Genomic DNA, 21,055 nt, shown 5'->3' on the forward strand with positions numbered 1-21,055 from the left:
TAGCCTATGATGTTATTTTATTTTTAAAAATGTACTTTTGGGATTTTAAACGCTTCACAAACGCGATTGCAGTTTTTTACCAGCAGGGGGAGCCAGAGCACTTCATCTAGTTCAGCTGATCTGAACAAGAGAACTGACGCTGTAGCGTGTGCGCATGTGCGTGTTCTCGTTTGACCTCATAATAATAATAATAACCTCACGCACATAAATTGAAACATAAAATAAAACATAATGTAAAAAATATAAATTAAATACTAACTGATATTAATATATTTTAATTATTTTTTCTGATTCATTGGAAACCTGAGCAGAATAAACAAAGTGTGTGTGTGGGTGTGTGTGTGTGTGGACGACCAAACCTGCCGAATTAAAAAATAAATAAAAGCAAAAATTAACAACAAAACAAAATATGTTTTAAATATGCATAAAATAATGATTAAATTAATAAAAGTATATATATATATATGGACAATAATGTTTTTTTTTTCTTTCATTTTTACAATATTTTTTATTATCTGTAAGGAACATGTTGAACATAACACACATCATACATAATAATAAATAAATTAATAAATCAATCAACTTTAAAAAGACAGGCTGTCACACTAAATCCCTTTGCCTTTATTTATTTAAATTATTTATATGTTAACGTTTTTCTTTTATTTATCAAATACAAAAGTTAAAATATAAATACATCATTAAAGTATATATATATATATAGTATTTATTTATTTTAATGATGTATTTATATTTTAACTTTTGTATTTTTTCCCACTTATATCTATTTATTTGTGTTAAACGTTCAATTATATTGTTTTTATTTTTCACGTTTGTTTGTTTTTAATTACATTTTCATTTTGGCAGGTTTGGTCCTCTGTGCGCGTGTGTGTGTGTGTGTGTCTCTATAGGCTCCGCCCCACTACGTTCACACTGGTTCCACTACGTCACGTCGCACCGTGAAGATGTCTGCGGTAGGTTCAAGCGGACCAGGGCCAGGACACGGGCCGGGACCAGGACCAGGACCCGGACCCGGTGGTGCCTCTAACCCGCGGAAGTTCAGTGAGAAGATCGCCCTGCACACGCAGCGTCAGGCGGAGGAGACGGCCGCCTTCCAGGAGGTCATGATGGACATCAGCTCCACCCGGGTGAGAGCGGCCTGCTCGGGCTTGGTGACGGTGACCCGACTCGGTCCAGCACCGCACGAAACCAGGGCTCTTTTCAGAAGTTGTTTGCGGAGTTTTGCGGAGCTTTAGTGGCGGAGCGGGACTCAGTTTCCGCTGTTAGCCTCTGTTAGCCTAGCTGCTTGTTTACGGTGTGACAGGAGCGTCACGGTCTGAGCTGACGCCGAACTCCGTCCAAAAAACGGACGATTCTGCAGCATCTTTGGCTCCTGTAGTCACATTTTAACACTTGTCCTCACTGACTCACCCCTGACAGTGTTCAGGTGAGTTCGGCTGTCAGCTGACACTCATAGCGGCTGTCATTGCTACACCAAAGTACATCATGGAAGTGGCTACTGGATTCCCTTTAAAAAAAACCACACAATTCTGCACTGTTTTGATCCGTATTTCACATTTTCAATCACACAGAGCACAACTTTACAAACTCTCACACTGCTTAAAAGTTTCAGGTGAATTCGGCTTTTATTTCCACACAAAACACATTTTATACCATCAGTATTTTGTATTTATATTGTTGTCATGTTATTTATACAAAGCTGTTCGCGCCGTTTGTTTGTGTCGTTTGTGTGTGTGTGTGTGTGTGTGTTTGTGATTGTCTGCCTGTGTGTGTGTGTGTCTGTGATTTGTGTGTGTGTGTGTGTGTTTGTCATCTGACCACCAAAATAGATTTAGAAGCGACCCAAATTGTTTTGATAAAGATGTCTCATCATTCTTGACATTTTGGTTTCAAATATGACACAAAGAAATGTTTTTTTGAAGTATATTTATTTTAACAATTATGTGTTATCGATAAAACAGGGTATATCACTAATATGAGCTCAAAAACACCCCTGTCACCATTTCTGACGACCACAAAAATCATATTCTGACTTCTTCTATATCATACTTAGGAGGGGTATGATATCTCCCCATATTAGGCCCTTTTGAGATATGGCCGTTAACCCATAGTCACAAGGTAACACGATCAATCAGTGTATCATTCGAATGATACACTGATTAGGATCACTGGTGGATTTATAACAGTGACTGGTCCCAGAGTAGCTCGTAGAATGACAAGGGGACACATTTGAACCATTTCAGGATGTTTTATTCGCGCTGTTCGTCCAGCTCGCGCACACACATGCTGATTGGTCAAGGGAATGTTTAACTGGGTGTTGAGGATTTGTTGGTAATGATTGTCAGCTGGTGTCAATCATTCCTTTGAACATATTAGAGTTTGAATGAATACACCTTTTCGCGTGACGTCAGCGCTTGACTTAGCAACGTGTGCCGCCATTTTAAGAGGGGTAAACATTTGTCTGATAACTGTTGTTTGCCGCTTACAACACGGTGGAGATCTTGCAGTATGGCTGTTTTTTTTGTTTTTTTTTATCGCATAATGCCCAAATCCTGCCGAGCATTTGACTGTCATAACCACGTCTGGCTACGGCTCGGCGATTTTGCCTTAAAAAAAATCTCCGATTTTTAAAAAAAAAGTTTCAATTTGCTTTTTGATTTTTTTTTATGCACTTAAAAATGACTGCAGACATCAGATATATTGTCAAAAATGCAACTTTATTGCTGTGATTGTCCTCAATAGTTAAAATGCATAGAACAATCCCAAAATAAAAAGTAAATGAGGCTCTGTCATTCAACAATTACAAGCTTTAACTCAGGTTTAAGCAAAAGTGAAACTGCACACAGTAGCTTAAATTTTCTGATTAAGAAATCAGATATCTACATATTCTATAACATATAACATTACAATTAAAAAAATAATGAACTCTTCCTTCAGCATTTCAGTATAGTGTGAATAAAACATTAAACATGTCTGTAACACACATATAGCCTACTTGGAACGCGAAAAAGTCCGAAAAAACATTTTTTTTAAACTTCAATTTGCAAAACAAAAATTGTTTTTATCTACAAATTCGATTAATCGATTAAATCTATTTTTTGCCCAGCCCTATGCCTGGCTGAAGCTAAAGATCTAATTCTACAGAATACTGACAGAAAAAGACCAGAAATGGAACTGATGGATCCAAGCACTTAGGCAAACAAACGACGATGGAACTACATGGAGCCCAAAAACAAAGTGGTCGTATGTTTGCAGGAGACATTTCATTAATAATAGGTTGCGTATTTTTGGGGATCTAATGGGGATCTTCCTGACTGATTTTATGAGTGATTATGAATTAGCCTACATTTAAATTGTAATTTATTTGGTAACGACTGAAATGTTTATGGCTAGGCCTAACTATTTGCCTTTAATGCTGGGTTTGTGAATGCCAGAGAACCACATGAGTAAGCATGAGAAATTAAAATAAAATATGTAATGAGAATAAAATGTTAATGTCTAACTTAAAGACAAGCAATGTGACATTAACAGTAAATATGCAATGCGTTGACTTGTATATGAACTGTAAGTATATTAAATAAACAACATTTATGTTTTATTTTGGCTGTATTATTATTATTATATTATTAGCGGTGCTATCAGATGTAACTTCCCTTCATATCGGTGCTTGGCCTTTGGCTCTAATCTGCTGAAATTTTCATACAACATTGAGTAAACCTTCGTGTTGTCCGCGGTAAATAGTGTAATTAGCGGCTGTCAGGCAAATGTAAGCCCCTCTTAAAAGGGCGGAGGGCGTTGCTAAGGCAAATGTCCCGGATGATGATGTCACCGCGAAAACGTATATAGTCCCAGTGGTGATGATGGAGTGTTTTTGTTTTTCAGATCCAGGCTCAGCGCCTGCGCGTGGCTCGCACTCAGGGATCGTATTACGGCGGATCGCTGCCCAACGTCAACCAGATTGGCCGCAACCCCCAAGACTTCCAGGTGAGACATTTTCTACTAGCTTTATATCTACAGAGAAGCTCTTTCATTGTCTGACTACAGTGGAGGTTAGAGCTAAATTAATATATAATATACAGAGCATTAACCTTCGGAGCATCTTTGCGACCAAAAATGACATTTTGGGTGTTTTTTTATGTCTAGTTGTTTAAAACTTTGCCACTATTGTTTTTTTATTTTCATTTGCCTAATTATAAGGCCTGTGTATTGGAAACGTATAGAAAAGGAGATACAGTATATTATGCATCATACTGACACTTAGTAACCTTGTGACCAAATTTGCCCCATTGACTCTCATTGTAACCACATATTTTTTTACTATACTGTAATCATGACATATCATAATGCCTTTTCAATTAATACCCAATAGAACAAAGCCTCCATTTTCAAAATAAAGGTCAAATGTGTTTTAGGTGTAATGGCCCCCTACCAACCAGAGACAGTGAAAGCCTGGATTTCTTATCATACAAAATATACAAGGTGTACAACTTTAAAACTGCTTTTGACCTCAGTGTGAAATAATAATGCATTAAATTAAATTCTGCTTTCAATTAATGACATTGTCAAGGCTTTAACTTTTTCATCAAAAATATTCCACTTTGACCCTCATTTTTGGAAATACTGTATATTTAGTGTTTTTCCTGCTGAAAAAAAAAAGTCCATACAAACATAAAAAGGGTTTGAAGGTTATAATAAATGTAATATCTATGGATAGGTCTGATGTAGTTGACAAGATGTACATGTGTACATTTAAAGGAGTGGTCAAGGAATAACATGTAAAGTTATATGATAAAGCAAAAAACCTTCTTAAATGAACAAGAAGAACATAAACGTACAGTATGTCAAAATAGTTCTAATGTGTCTTCTTTCACTAAAGTTCTAATATGAATTTGTGGTTACTCTTTCTCTTTCTCTCTCTCTCTTTCAGGGTTCTTTCCCATCTTCTCTGGAGTCCAATCGTTCAACGCGACATCACGGTTTGGTTGAACGAGTTCAGAGAGATCGACGCTTCGCCTCTCCAGTGCGACCGTACCGCAACCGGCAAATATCCTTCAAAACAATTATTATTATTATTTTTCTTTTAATAGTACAGTGCCCGTCGGAAGTATGTATTCATATAGTGGGACGAGTTTCAGTAGAGTTGTCAATTATGGACAAATGAGTATGTGTTTGAAGGTTGGATGTAATAAGAGGTGTACATACTGTGTACTCTGTAGTGTTATAAAGGGGTTTATTTGTGTGTACGATTTCTCTGGTTTAATTCTATAGAACATGCACATGATAAATGTTTGTGTTGTTTTTTTTTACTAATGTTATTTTTTTCGTTTGGTGTATTTTTCTGTAATGTATGTTATTTGGAGTCATTATGTGTATTTTTGTATTTTTCTGTTGTGTTTTTGTGCATTTTTTTGTATAATTACTGTTTATTGTTGCCATTGTAGAGTGATTTTGGAGTCATTTTGTGTATCTTTTTTAGTGTAGTTTTGTGCATTTCTGTTGTCATTTTGTGTATTTTTTGTATAACTATTTAGTTTTGTGTATTTTGATTCATTTTCATATTTTTGTTGTCATTTGGTGTATTTTTCTGTAATGTATGTTTGGAGTCATTTTGTGTGTTTTAGGAGCCTTTTGTATATATTTGTGCTTTTCTGTTGTAGTTTTGTGTACTTTCCGTATAAATATTGTTTAATTTAAATTTTTAATTTTACTCATTTAGTATAATTTTGTTATAAATACCTTATGTGTGGTGAGGGCATGTTTTGAATCTGTGCATGTGTGTGAGACTCGCTATCTGTCCTCCTGGTTGCTGTGTGGGACTCTCCATCTCCTCCGTGGGTTCTCACACACGCGTGAACATACTCTGTCACAGGTTGTTGAAATGCGTGACTCCCGCCCAATGCGTGAGACTTGAGAGAAAAAAACGGATGCGCAATTACCACAATGCGATCGAATTTTGGAGCCGTAATCTCAAAACAAAATGAAAATAAATGTTTTGCAACACACCTAATCAACTTTTAGCAGTACAAAAACGTTTTTAATATTGACCTCCTTTTGTGGACTGGAGGAGGATCTTCTTCTACTGATTATTAGATGTTGTAAATGAACCGATAGGTGCACTAGCGCCCTTTCACACTGAGGTCAAAAGCTGAATAGGTTTAATTTCTGGGTAAACATGAATGTGCCATCCTTGCTAAATAAAATTAAAATAAACATTTTGCAACAACAAATAAGTGCCAAATAATGCATGCAAGGTTTCATGTTGAACAGACATCACGTCAGGGAGAAATTTGCTCTGCACACGCACACATGCAGAACTTCCTTGATTTATTAGCTATTATTGTTATTTCTATTGTTTTTACATTCATTTTTGGTCAAAGGTAATTTGATAAAATTCCTATTTATCTTTAAGGACTTGTTCTGACCATCTGGGTCCATCAGTCCTTCATGCTTTGGTTAGCTTAGCATGTAGCAACACTGGCTGAGCAGGGTAAAGGGGTGGGGCAATGCTATCAGTGGTCCGTTCTATTGGTTGATCTCCTTGACTGTCTCTCCTCAAGCTGAAAGCCCGGTGTACAACTCACCGTACCTGTCGCCTCCACCCGACCCAGGATGGAGAAGGTGAGTCTGTAGCTCCGCCCCCTTACCTGTGTGTTCTCTCTGCTGCTGTGACGATCTCCAGTTGACCGCTTCACGGTGCAAAATAAAAAAAGATCACTCGGTTTTCTGTTTCAGAGTGGATTTTTTTAAATTATTGATTTATTCAAAACAAAACAAATAGAAAAATTAATTCTTCTTTAATATATACTTTTTTAATCTTAATCTTTGATATTTGTTTTTTTTTTAACATTTAGGTTTATATTCTTATTTTTAGTATTTTATCTATTTATATTTTGTGTTATGTTAAATTATGCTGTTTCATATTTTATTTAGCTCTATATCATCCATGATTTTATTAAATAATTTTAATAATTGTATTTATTGTATGTAATTATATATTATCTATTATTTTATTTTATTAAGGTATTTATGTTTTTATTATTTCATTATTATTTTCAGTTATCTATCTTTTATTTTTTATTATATTTACTTAGTTATATTTTCTGTTATATTTAGTTATGCATTATTTATGATTTTTTCGTTATATGTAGTTATCCATTATTTTATTATATTACTGTATATATAGTATTAGATTGAGTTATTTATTTTTGTATTGTATTCACATACTGTATATGTGTGTGTTTTTTTGCGTTATATTTAGTTTTATATATTTTCTATTTTTTTATTTTATTTAGCTACATTTAATTTTGCTGTTTTATATTTTCTATTATTTTTGTATTTATTTAATTAGATATTATTCTTTTTTGTATTATATTCAGTCACATCTTGTATTTTATTTTGTATCATATTTAGTTTTGCATTGTATGTAGTTGTATATTATATAAATTTTTTTATTCTATTCACATAACAATAATAAATAAATAAATAATTGTGTTATTTTTTCATCATTTAGTCTATTATTTTTTGAATTATATTTAGTTTTATGTTTTCTATTATTTTTGTTTTCTATTCATTTTTTTTTTTTACATTATTTTCTATTATTTTTGTATGAACCAGGAGAAAGTTCCTCCAACAAATGTTAAATTTAAACATCTTGATATAAAAAAAAGGAGTTTGTTCACCTTTAAAAGTTAAACTCTTTTTAATTTAAAAAACCTTTCCTTAAAAACATCTCAGATTTCTTTTGCCGCTGCTTTACTACGTCCTGCCGGACTTTTCCTGCCTTGGCTTGTCTTCTTCATCTTCTTTATCTTCTTCTTGGTCTTTTCCTCGTCTCCCAGTGAGTTGGATGATAAGAGGGCGTTCTCCTCCTTTTTTCCTGTCTTCATTAACACTGACGCTTCATGATCATTGTTGGTGTTTTAATGTTCTGTGGGGAGAAGTAACCGTTTCTCTTTTTCGATCGCACCAAGGAATTGGTGTGGAAACTTCCCGTCGGACAAACACCAGTTGTTCCATCTTCCCTCCGCATTAAACAGGTGAACCTTCATCCTCCTCCTCCTCTTCTTCTTTTCATCCTTCGTCTCTTTGTCGCTCTGAACTTTTATGATTATCTTCTCCAAGCTCAGAAAAACTGAAGCTATTCACCGACTGTCGGCTTCAGCGAAGTGGATTCAGATGTTTGTGTTCAGTGTTGAAGGGATCCTCCACTGTTTTTACAAATGTGGCCTAAAATCTTCTAAATGTGCTTATTAGTAGATCTATATCTAGTAAAACACATTATTTTGCACCATATTCATTCAATTAACTTTTAAAAATGGGACTTATCATTTAGCCTCTTTTTACGTCATTCAGTAGCTTTTTAGATCATTTCGTAGTATTTTTTTCAGTCAAAATGACAACTTGTGCAGCTTTTGGTTGTTCTAAATAATCGTGAAATGATTGTCGATATAAGCCTCTTTTGTTTACAAAAAGAGGATAAAAACAGTAGCAACCTGAAAAAAAAAATCTATTACAGCGGTTTTGGTAGCAGAGAAGAAGAGCTCTCCTAAGGGACCTTTAGACTCCCTGAAACACCTGTCCATCTTATTCTTCTCTGTATGTTTTTTTATATTGTTCTTATCTTTGATTGTTAGGGATGTCCCGATACAACTTTTTCATTTCCGATATGAGACCGATATTGCAGCGTATCGGCCGATATCAATATTGATCCGATATCAGCATGAATCATTTTTTTTTTCTCTCTCTCTATTTCCTTTAATAAAAAATCGTAATGACTTATTTTGTATTGTGGAATGTTAGAAAAGGCTTGATCTGTTGATGTCACTCAAACAGAGAACAATAGTTAGCAACAGTAGGGATGAGAAAAACTGACCCATGTATTAATAACCAATTGGTTACATGAATTTCAACCTTAAACATAATATATACAGTATTCTACAATTAAATAAAATAAATAAACAATGAATTGGGAAAAAAGAAAATAAAAAAATGGAAATTTGAAACCGATGTCCGATATTTGTTTTTCGCACAGTTTAGGGGAGAGTAAAGGTCCCTTAGGAGAGCTCTTCTTCTCTGCTTCATTGTCTACTACCAAACCTCAGAGTTGTTTTACATCGACATCTTTAACTTTTCCTGATTATTTAGAGCAACAAAAAGCAGCACAAGTTGTTATTTTGACTGAAAAAGCTGTTAAATGATCTAAAAAATCAGGCTGAATGTTTCACTCCAATAGAAAACAATGGGATGTTTACAGGCAGTGTGACATCAGAATCAGAAATGTTTTTAATTGCCATGTACAGTTTTAAGGACAGTACAAGGAATTTGTCTTGGTAGTTGGTGCACAAAACAAACAAAAAAAAAAAAAAAAAAAAAAAAAGCAAAGAACAACCCAGCAACAATAATACTACGACGTGTTTTTATGTCGTAAATGGAGAATCTTACTTAAGGGTGCAACTAGCAAGAGCTTCTCTAAGCTCCGCCCCCTCCTAGATGCTCCACTGAAGGCTTGAACCCAAAGCCACGCCCCCACAAGTTTGAGCTCTGACAGCTGTTTTAGCACATTCTGAAGTGGGAGGGATACAGGGGGGCGTGGCCAGGACCACACCTGATGTCATCTGATTGGTTCTTTCCATTCGGACCAAATGGCCAGGATTGGTCAGAGTTTTTATAGAATTTCAGCTGCGACAGAAATCTGACTTTTTTTCTTTAGAGGAGGGTTTAGATATTTCCATTTCCGGGAGGTGAGTTCCATTTCGTAGCAACATTTTGCAGAAAGAGTTGACATTTCTGTCTCTTTGCCGCTCGTTCATCGTGAAAAAATTGCATGTATTTGCGTGATATTTACCTAAAACATGCATATGATGGTATATTCAGTGTGAAATTGTAATTTCCACTTGAGTTTGTGTAAAATAATGATAACAATTTTTTTTTTTTAAATATTGTTATTCCTCTTCTTTTGTTTTCTTGTAGGACGAACTCGGACTCTGCGCTGCACACCAGCGTGATGAACCCGCCCTCTGGAGACGCGTTCACTCTCCCTCCTCAGAGCAACCGGCGCTCCGGTGAGGCCTTGCTCCCCTGAACACTCACACCATTAGATATGCGTCACCAAGGCAGCCTCACACACTGATGGACCACTTTATTAGGTTACACTTTAGATCAACGTAACGTAAACCATCCACAGGGATTTGTTGGATGGTCAGCAGGTCATCATTGTACATACATATATATTATCATCATTGTACATACATATATATTATCATCATTGTACATATATCATTGTACATATATATTATCATTGTACATGCATGTTATTATTGTACATATATATTATTATTGCTAAAGACTGGATAGTTCATTTGATTTTCTCTGTGTGTTCGTAGGTCAAATCGATGGAGAAAGGAGACAAAGTGAGTTTTAGCTTCTTATCAATTCACATATGTCAAACACAAGGCCCGTGGGCAAAATTTGGCCCACCAGAGCATCTAATCTGGCCTGTAGGAAGATTGTTTTCAACGTAAGAATGACAGAAAAAAACTAAACTTGTAAATTGCCACATAAGTTATGGATAAAATACGACAGTGGTTGCGGTACAATTTTCTTTTTACAATAAATCGAACTTGCAAAATTCAAATTATTTCACAGAATTCATTCAAATTACGTTGCAAATTTTGAGAATTTTTTTTTTTTGTAAAGTGGAGGATTTTTTTTTTTTTACCAATTCCTTAAAATTGAGGATTTTGTTTGAATTTGTTGCTTTTTCCTTCACAAAAATATTTTTTCTAGTTTGGTTCACTTGAGGTCAAACTGGGTCATAAGTGGCCCTCCAATCAAAATGAGTTTAACACCCCTGGTCTAATCTCTCCATCTTCTTCAGTGTTTCCATACCCGGTTCCTCCGATCGAGGAGAACGTTCTGGATGAAGGAAAACTGCTGAAACCATGGGAAACCAAGAAGGTGATCAGCCATTACATTATGACCACATGCCCTGATGAGCTGAGCTCACTGTATCAAAATAAAAGCCGTTTTCAAATGAAAAGTACCCAAATGATAAGTAAGTTCATGTAGTTTGACACTGGTTTCTCCCCCTGCTCCACAGCTCCCCCTGCTGTCGTCTCGACCCAAATCCTGTGAAGTTCCCGGCATCAAGTGAGTCCAACACAAAGCAGATAGTGAACATATAGAAGTGTGATACTCTGCATTGCTGGGTGCTGTTTCGCAGCCTGGTGGTTGAAAAAAGCTCCAAATGTTTCACTAAATCCTGGATTTTAAAATAAAAAACAACAAAAACAGTTTTACATTTCTTACACTTTCTTTCTCATGTTGTCAAACTCACTTCCCTGATTTCTTATTTACTGACGAATATCAGCTTTAAAGACTTTAGGAGTTACTTTAGTACACACGTGTCAAACTCAAGGCCCGAGGGCCAAAATCGGCCCGTTTGAGAAAGTAAAAATTAAATATATATTATATATATTTAATATTATATTTTTTTATGTTACTAGTAAACTACTAATAAACAATAAATAAATATTAGACATAGAGACAAGCTACAATGGCCTCATGTAAAGGACCAGTGGTGAAATAACCTAAAGTTTGTGTCCAAAATAAAAATGAATTAGTCACATAAAGAAAAGTAGTTTTATATCTCAAGAAAGAGTAACATTTATACTATGAATTTAAACAGATCAGATTTATTCTTACATTCCCACATGCAGTTTTGGGCCAATGAAAAAAAATATTCTTTATTAATTCCAGAGAACCAATGCATATATGTAACTAATCTTCAGTGATGTGAGCGGTCTATGTTCATAGCTCTAAGCTGATCACATTACAGGAAGCTGAGATATATGATAAGTAGTTTACTGAAAACCCAAACATGTTGACTTTGTGACTATTTAGAGGAGCTGACATGTCCACCAGATAGGATGTATAGCAGATCTATTTCTATATTCTGAGAGAGTAGGTGGAGCTTATTACTATACTATATTTACCTTTCTATGTGATGGAGTTCCTGACATATTGGAAGATGAACATGGAAGAAAAATAAGGACACACCCCCCCCCTCACTAAATTGTCCATACCTCAAAAAGTATTGATCAGATCAAACTAAACATTTACAGTATGACTATTGAATAATCACGGAACAATAGGTAAAAATGTCAGAATTTTTTGCAATGCGTTCATTGTTTGGCTCCGCCCACTCTACTGACCAATTGTTGTTCTGTATGGTGACTTTGACGTCTCTAACGCTAAGCGTTCTGTGCTTCTCAGCGTCTTCACGTCCCCGGAGCAACCATCGGCGCCGGCTCACGGCGTTCCTCCGGCACTGAGCACTGGCGGCTCCCTGCCCGACTTGTCCAGCCTCCACTTCCCCTCCCCACTGCCCACGCCGCTCGACCTGGATGAACCCGCCTTCCCTGGATCGTCCTCCCTGAGTGCCGGTAGCAGCGCCGCTAACCTCAGCTCCACCCTGACGCAGCTCGGCATGGTCGCCGCCAACGCTACCAACGTTGCCGGGGGCAACGGCAGCTTCCACCATCCCGGTAGGCTATGTGTGTCCTGATCTGTGATGATGCGTCATGTGACTTTAATGATCTCCTTACACAGTAATCTGTCAGTAATCTAACAATCTTCTGGTGATCTCTCAGTGATTTCCTGTCACACTCTTATTTATTTATTTATTTCTAACGTGAAACCACTTCAGTCTAAGTCAGACAGAATTTTATGAATAAATGAATAAAGACATAATGTAACTAGAATATTTGCATTTCCTGAAGAAAATGCAAGTGAGGATGCATGTGCTGGCCCGCGTCACTGAACACTGCATTAGCCTAACATTAGCATTAACCTAGCATCAGCTAACATTAGCCTAGATTTAAATTAGTATTAACCTAGCATAAGCTAGCATTAGCTTAACATTAGCCTAGCATTAGCATCAACCTAGCATCAGCTAACATTAGCCTAGCATTAAATTAACCTTAACCTAGCATAAGCTAGCATTAGCTTAGCATTAACATTAACCTAGCATGAGCTAGCGTTAGCTTAGCATTAACATTAGCTAGCATTACCCGAGCATTAGCATCAACCTTGCATGAGCTAGCATTAGCATTAGCTAACATTAGCCTACCATTGGTGTTAGTTAGCATTAGCTAACATTAGCCTAATATTAGCATAACCTAGCTTTAGCCTAGCAATAAATTAGAATTAGCATTAGGCTATCATTAGTACTAGCTAGCGTTAGCCTGTCATTAGCATTAGCTAGCATTAACATTAGCCTAGCATTAACGTAATAGTAGCATTGGCTTAGCATTACCATTAACCTAGCATTAGCCATAGCCTAGCATTAGCCATAGCCTAGCATTAGCCATGTCCTAGCATTAGCATTAAACTAGCATTAGCCATCAGACATCCATTGTAGAATGGCTGAACAGCTGAAGTTCAAGTTTGAAATTGTTAAATCTTAACATTTTTCAACAAAAAGAATGTAGTAAATAAATTGATAAAAGTTACAAATCACAAAAGTACAAGCCCCCCATGCTGAAATTTTGACACGTTTTGATATCTTTTAATTGTCCAAATTGGTCAAATGCTGAAGGAAGTGAAACAAGCCAAAATTCAGCAACGGAATACAAAAAAGAAAAGAATAACAATAGTGAGGATGCAGGAGTAATCCTCACTAATGAGGCGTGGGAAACACACGTTGGTAAAATAAAAGGGAAAAGTATGAAACCCAACTGATGTGAATGTGAAACGAGGAGTGGATAGAGGGAGGTTTGAGCTGAAACTTCACATCCGTCCTGAGAGAATTATCTGCAAAAAAACAAGAACTTTCTCAGGAGACTGCTCTCATGTACGGTACTTAAAGCTGCAGTGTGTAAAAGTTGTGTTTTTGGCACCATTTGGTTATAAATCCATACTAACCTTTGATTATTTTATAACGTATTTTCCGGGCTATTGAACGCACCACTATATTGGCCGCATTCCAATAATTTAGCAATTTTACAAGAAAAATCCACTTAAAGGCCACATCATAAGGTTGCACCCTATTGGCTGATGAAGATGCCCTTCAAAAGACTCGGCCAATCAGAGCGGGCAGGTAGGCGGACTGCTGTATTAGATTCATTGATAGTCAAAACATACCTTTAGCATTTGAAATAACAATATTATTATTAATTGTCAAATATTGCAATCTTGTTACAAATCATGCTCTGTGAGGGCCAGTTATACTTTAGTTATTTTTTTATTTATTTCATACATAAAACAAACAACTTCAATATATTTACAAACTTGGCCATCTTAACGGTGTTGTGTTCTCAAATGTCGACATCAAACATCTTCTATGTTCTAATGACATCATCAGTGTTCTGAGAGAACCTATGACATCATCAACAAGAAGTAATGGGTAGGGTTGCACGATTATGGCCAAAATGATAATCACGATTATTTTCAATATTGTAATCCCAATTATAATCACAATTATTTAACATGTTTAGACTAAATCTGTTTGTATTACACTACTTTTAAACAAACAATATGTGTACAGTTTACAGTGCAAAATTAAGCTTTAAATAACAATTATACTAAAAACATATTAAAAAAATAACCCAAGAATTTAAAATGTACTGTGTGTGTGTGTGGAAATAACTGTTTTTTTTTTTGTTTTCGTTAAGGATGAAGTAAAAAAAAATGTTCCCCCCCCCTTCTGTTTTCACCCCCAACAACCTTCTAGGTCACATGACGTCCCTACAGAGCGCGCTCAGTAACCCCGCCCTCCCGTCGTCGCTCAGCAACCCAAACATCCTATCGTCACTGAGCAGCCACTCGCTAAGCTCCGCCTCCCTGCAGTTGTCGCTAAGCAACCCCTCCCTGCCCTCCTCCCTCAGCAACCAATCGCTGCACTCCTCCCACAGTAACTCCTCCCACAGTAACTCCTCCCTCCACTCGGCGTCCAGCAGTAACCACGGATACGGCAGTGGAAGCGGCAGCGTTTCATCGGTGTCCTATCCACCCATGCTCAGCACGTCGCCACGGAGACGAGCGCCACTGTCGCCTCTCATCCTGCCCATGGGGGCGGAGCCAAGGAGGCTCCACCCCAAACAGTTCTCGCCCACCGCCTCGCCGACGCTGTCCTCCATCACACAGGTACGCACGTTAGATAAAACAAGAAACAAGGACAAGTTAAGACCAAATAAAGATGACGAGGACAAGATGAGACTAGACAAGATATAACGAGCCCAGATAAGAAGAGACGAGAAAAGACAATCAAATATCAGACAAGGTAAGATGAGATCATGATGACAAGATAAGTTTTTACGAGGCCAGATAAGACAAGTAAAAATGATGAGACAGGCGTGGGAAACTGGAGGCCCGGGACCAACATGCGGCCCTCGGACTGCTTTTGTGTGGCCCCTATAGTTATATAGTATACTCTATAATAAACACACAAAATTACAGAAAAATACACAAAAGGACAACGAAATCATACAATACAAAAGAAAAATATATAAAATGACCACCAAAATACACAAGATAATAAATTAGGAAAAACAGCGTACACAATATATTTTCATAAACACCCATAAAAGCAACAAACACACACAATGAGAAAAAAAAACAACAAAAATACAAGCAACAACTCCAAAAATACACAACGCCCCCTGTGATAAAGGTTGCCCATCTCTGAGATATGATGAGAGAATCTAAGACACTGATACTGTCTTGATGATCTTTTATTGATTTCCTGATACTCCCCTGGTAATCTCATGGTAATTTCCAAGTAATCAAACTTAATCTCTGAGTGATTTCCCATCATATTTTCATCCTCTTCTTGTTTTTTGACCACAAAACAATAAAAAGATGAGACTTTAATGATGGCAGCACCTGTAGGTCCGAATAGGTGTTAAAATCTCCCTTTTTAATGCTTTTAAGCTTCTTTGATCTCTGGTTGTAAAAGTGTAACCTGTTGTTAACTGGATTAGCCTCTCTGTGCTAGTTAATCTCCTCCTCCTTTTCTGACGCTCCACGTAGATTGCATGTTGTCCTGACCATGCTGTTTCAATTGCAGGGCGTCCCCCTGGACACCAGCAGACCGCCACCGTACTCAGTCAGCCAATCACAGCAGCCGCTCCACCTGCAGCCGCCTCAGCAACATCAGCAGCAACAACAGCAACATCAGCAACAGCAACATCAGCAACAGCAACATCAGCAACATCAGCAACATCAACAACAGCAACATCAACAACAGCAACATCAGCAACAGCAACAACAGCAACAGCTCTATCTGCAGAACCTGAGGAACCTGCAGCAAAGCTTTGTCACGGTATGTGTTAGCATTAACATTAGCATCACATTAACACTATAACAGCTTCACTGAAAACAAACCAGCGTGGCAATGACGATTAAGATGACCACGACAAAGCCAGGATAGATGCAGACTAAACACAAAATCTTAATATGAGCAGAGTCCCATTGTATTTAAATAAAATACAATATTTAATTGTTTTTATTTTTTACTTTGTGTCTCAGATACAAATATTTGGAAGTAATAATTTAATGTTTTGCTTAATAGTGTGTGTGCAGCTCAGTTAGCAAAGGCTAAGATAGCTAGCTGCCATGTGTGCAGCTCAGTTAGCAGAAGCTAAGCTAGTTAGCTGCCGTGTGTGCAGCTGGGTTAGCGGAGGCTAAGCCTGTTAGCTGCCGTGTGTGCAGCTCAATTAGCAGAAGCTAAGATAGTTAGCTGCGGTGTGTGGCTTGGTTTGCAGAGTCTAAGCTAGTTAGCTGCCATGTGTGGCTTGGTTAGCAGAGTCTAAGCAAGTTAGCTGCCGTGTGTGTGGCTCAGTTAGCAGAGGCTAAGCTAGTTAGCTGCTGTGTGTGTAGTTCGGTCAGCAGAGGCGAAGCTAGTTAGCTGCCGTTTGTGCAAGTTGTTTAGCAGAAGCTGAGCTACTTAGCTGCCATGTCTGTGGCTATGTTAGCAGATTCTAAGCTAGTTAGCTGCTCAGTGTGCGGCTCGGTTGGCAGAGGCTAAGCTAGTTAGCCACTGTGTATGCGGCTTGGTTTGCAGAGGCTATGCTAGTTAGCTGCTGTGTGTGCGGCTCGGTTAGCAGAAGCTGAGCTACTTAGCTGCCGTGTGTGTGGCTCGGTTAGCAGAAGCTGAGCTACTTAGCTGCCGTGTGTGTGCCTCGGTTAGCTTCTGTGTGCGGCTCTGTTAGCAGAGGCTAAGCTAGATAGCTGCTGTGTGCAGCTTGGTTAGCAGAAGCTAAGCTAGTTAGCTGCCATGTGTGCATCTTGGCTAGCAGAAGCTAAGCTAGTTAGCTGCCGTGTGTACGGCTCTGTTAGCAGAAGCTAAACTAATTAGCTGCCGTGTGCAAGGCTTGGTTAGCAGAAGCAAAGCTAGATAGCTGCCGTGTGTGCAGCTTGGTTAGCAGAAGCTAAGCTAGTTAGCTGCCGTGTGTGTCCCTCGGTTAGCAGAGGCTAAGCTCTTTAGCTGCAGTGTAAGCAGTTCAGTTAGCCTCTGCTAAGCTAGTTAGCTGCCGTGTGTGCAAGTTGGTTAACAGAGGTTAAGCTGGTTAGCTGCCGTGTCTGCGGCTAGGTTAGCAAATTCTAAGCTTGTTGTGCGGCTCGGTTAGCAGAGGTTAAGCTAGTTAGCCTCTGTGTGTGCAGCTCAGTAAGCAGAGGCTAAGCTAGTTACCGTCTGTGTGCGGCACGATTAGCAGAGGTTAAGCTAGTTAGTCGCTGTGTGTCCAGCTCAGTAAGCAGAAGCTAAGCTAGTTACCGTCTGTGTGCGGCTCGATTAGCAGAGCTTAAGCTAGCTAGCTGCTGTGTGTGCAGCTTGGTTAGCAGAGGCTAAGCTAGTTAGCTGCTGTGTGGTCCCTGACTCTGATATTCTGGTCTTAGAGGCCTCCAGGGTCCGTGTCCTCCATAAAGAGTGAAGAGCAGCTGAAACAGGAAGCGGAGCCACAGCGAGGGGTCGGCCATCACCATCAGATCAACCACAGCCTGTCCAATGTGAGTCTTAGTCATTTCCCTTTCACGCCTCCTGCTATTGAGTATTGACTCATTTGCTAAAGTGTTAGTCAGTCATTAGTTAAAAGTGAAGGGTTCTTCTTCCTTTAAATATTTGCATGTGTTGAGTCAGTGTAATGAGTGTGAGGGACGTGTGTCGTCCAGTAGAAAAAAGTGATAAATGAAGATGTTTGTGTGTGTGTGCAGGATCATCTGCTCAGCTCTTTGCTGGACACATAATAATTACTACAGCAATACCCGTAGAAATGCATTAAATGAATGCAAAAATAAAATGTACAAAAAGATGACACAAACCCATTAAATGACTACAAAAACAGAAAATCACAGCAAAAAACTTACAAAATGGACAAAGTGACTAGAAAAACACACAAATAACAGAAAATATACAGAATGACAATGAAAAAGTAACTATGAGGCGCTGATTGTAAAGTTGCGCATGCTAAAAGAAACGGCAACATTATTATTATATGTTATTTTTAGCCGTTTTACAGCAGTGTTTACCTTCAATGTTTCACCAAAAAAGTGACCCAGAGTGAAGGATTCTCCCTCTTTTAGATGTTTGCATGTGTTTAGTCAGTGTAATGAGTTGGAGCCGTCCTATTGGTCAGAGGTGAGGGGGAGGAACGTGTGCCGTCCAATAGAAAAAGGTGATAAATAAAGGTGTGTGTGTGTGTGTGGACAGGATCCTCTGCTCAGCTCTCTGCTGGACGACTCGTACCTCAGTCTGCATTTCACCGGGAAATCCAACAACCAGCAGGTGAAGACGCTAGCATTAGCATTAGCGTTAGCAGCGAGGTCACATGATTGATGTTTAAACTGAGCGTGTGATCCTTGTGGCTGCAGTTCCCCTGTGAGACAGCAGGCGGCGCTCTGTCCCTGAACCACGGCGCTCTGCCCTCACACGCCAACGAGCACGGGGAGCTCGGAGCAGAGCAGCAGCTCCTCAATAACCAGAACCAGAACAACGGCGGCGACGCGCGCCACAACGTGCCTCACATCACTCTGACAGGTGAGTCCTCGAGGGACGCCGTCCTGCAGTCAGAGAGAGAAAGCACTCCCACCACCTGTTGGTGTTTCACTTTAACTGGTCATCATTACACCTGGTGACTTTTAGAATGCTGTCACTCAGTGTTGACGTTAATCAGTTAATATGATCACCAGTGGAACAACAACTGGGTTTAGTTGCTCAACAGTCACAGGGTAACATGACCACGAGTCTAACTGTAACACCTCCTAATGCAAACTTTCAGCATGTCACAAGATAACATCATCACTAATTAAACTGCAACACCGACTAAATCTTCTTCTTCTTCACCTTTTTCTTTTTCCTTCTTCTTTTTCTTCTTCTTTTTCATTTTCTTATTATTATTATTCCTCCTCCTGCTCTTCATCAGGTGACGCTTCATCAGGTCTATCCAGAGAGATAGCCAGTGTTCTGTCCCACGTCCCAGGCTTTGAGATGGACCCGTTCTCTCTGGACCAGCTGGCCCTGGACATGTTGGACGGGGACCTAATGCTGGCTGACCCAGCCGTGGAGGACTCCTTCAGGTCGGACCGCTTCCAGTGACGAGGCCCCTCCCCCCTGTGGCCTGCAGGTCCAGGTCTGCTGTAAATAAAGCTCACCTGATTGGTCGAGATCATTTAATAACAAAATAACCTGCAGTAAGAAGCCCCGCCTCCTGTGTGCGACACTTTAAGAAGTTCAGCCGTGTGTGTGCGTGTGTGTATATATTTATATACATATATATTAGTGCTGGGCAGCCAATAGTTTTTTAGTCACATGATCTTCTGTGATTAACTCTGGTTTAACAGGTGATTAAAACTAAACCCCAAAGTCCACATTTATTTGAAAAAGTGCTGCAATATGAAGAAAAGTGCAATAACTTTAGCTTTGAACCAAAATCAGTAGTACTGTATTATATAAATATTAACATGAATCTAATTTATTAAAAAAATAAATATATAGAGAAGATCAACGACAGCAACTTACATCCATCACACATTACAGCACACATGGGCAACTGGCAACCCGGGGGCCACACACAGCCCTCGGAGTCATTTTGTGTGGCCCTTGAAGTAAATGCACGAAATTACTGCAAAAGACCAAAAAGTACAGCAAAATATACAAGATGCCAACACAAAAGTTAATATTTTATCACTAAATAAGCTTTAAAACAGATATTTAGTCATATTAACCATATTGTCTTTTTCTATATATTGTATAACTGCTTGATATACATCAACCAGCTCAAATATATATATATGTATATATATATATATGTGTGTGTGTACGTGCATGTGTGTGTAGCTATGCAATAAATAAAGCCCTTCGTGTGCATTTACCTTTTCCATGCAGTTCCTGTTCTAGTTTCAGGCCATATTTCACCTTTGTCATTTTATTATCTTTATTAATATTTTTAAATACTTAAAAAAAAAAACACACACACACACAGATTGTTTTTTGTTTGTTTGTTTGTCTGTCGGGTTTTGAAGTTTTTAAAAGATCTTTTTTTATTATTTGTGTTTTTATCGGTCATGAGAGCTTTTAACGCTTGTACATAAAAAAGGTTTTTAACGCCGACGTGCGGAGATTTTTAACAGACTGTACTTTAACTTTATTTTACAGAAAATAAACTATGTGAACTTAAAGCTGCACTTCCCGCTGTGTTTTTCTTCTGCTTTTTGTTCACTGAATGTAAAGACATGGACCTTCATCTCGTCCAACACCAGTGCCTGACCTCATCAATGCCCCAAAATAAAACACACACACAAAACCCACGATACACAAAAAGACGACAGAACATACATGTGACAACAAAATACACAAAATTATCAAAGTATACAAAAAGGACAACAAAAATATATAATATTTTACACATATACACAAAAATACAAAATATCTGTTCAAGAAACACGAAATTACTCCAAAAATACACAAACTGACTCCTTAAACACAGGACAACCGAAGTAAAACAATTTATATATATTTTTTTTTTATAAAAACACTAATAAC

General features: G+C 38.1%; 1 protein-coding gene across 3 annotated transcripts; it reads left to right on the plus strand.

Annotated features, from left to right (window-relative positions):
* The first annotated feature begins 920 nt into the window (after nucleotides 1-920).
* On the plus strand, nucleotides 921-20,691 carry LOC114478501 (CREB-regulated transcription coactivator 2). Of its 3 annotated transcripts, XM_028471607.1 has the most exons (16): nucleotides 921-1,145; nucleotides 3,901-4,002; nucleotides 4,946-5,062; nucleotides 6,575-6,636; nucleotides 7,989-8,054; nucleotides 9,988-10,079; nucleotides 10,401-10,427; nucleotides 10,895-10,974; nucleotides 11,117-11,166; nucleotides 12,292-12,563; nucleotides 14,750-15,162; nucleotides 16,085-16,339; nucleotides 17,914-18,024; nucleotides 18,725-18,799; nucleotides 18,886-19,051; nucleotides 19,437-20,691. In XM_028471607.1, exons 1-16 carry the CDS (start codon nucleotides 963-965, stop codon nucleotides 19,607-19,609), a joined length of 2,244 nt encoding a protein of 747 aa, XP_028327408.1. In that variant the 5' UTR covers nucleotides 921-962; the 3' UTR covers nucleotides 19,610-20,691. The 3 variants fall into 3 exon arrangements, with proteins under 3 accessions (XP_028327408.1, XP_028327410.1, XP_028327409.1); XM_028471609.1 differs by lacking the exon at nucleotides 17,914-18,024 and having other exon boundaries at nucleotides 963-1,145; XM_028471608.1 differs by lacking the exon at nucleotides 7,989-8,054 and having other exon boundaries at nucleotides 963-1,145.
* The last annotated feature ends 364 nt before the right edge of the window (nucleotides 20,692-21,055 follow it).

This window comes from Gouania willdenowi, chromosome 16, assembly GCF_900634775.1.
Source record: "Gouania willdenowi chromosome 16, fGouWil2.1, whole genome shotgun sequence".
In the NCBI taxonomy this organism is placed as follows: Eukaryota; Metazoa; Chordata; class Actinopteri; order Blenniiformes; family Gobiesocidae; genus Gouania; species Gouania willdenowi.

Bases quoted from the DNA above. Each gene is read 5' to 3' on its own strand.
- LOC114478501 (XM_028471607.1), top strand. From the start codon at position 963: ATGTCTGCGGTAGGTTCAAGCGGACCAGGGCCAGGACACGGGCCGGGA. The intron at 8,055-9,987 runs GTGAACCTTCAT...GTTTTCTTGTAG, and splicing joins CTTCCCTCCGCATTAAACAG to GACGAACTCGGACTCTGCGC. The intron at 18,800-18,885 runs GTGAAGACGCTA...TTGTGGCTGCAG, and splicing joins GGAAATCCAACAACCAGCAG to TTCCCCTGTGAGACAGCAGG.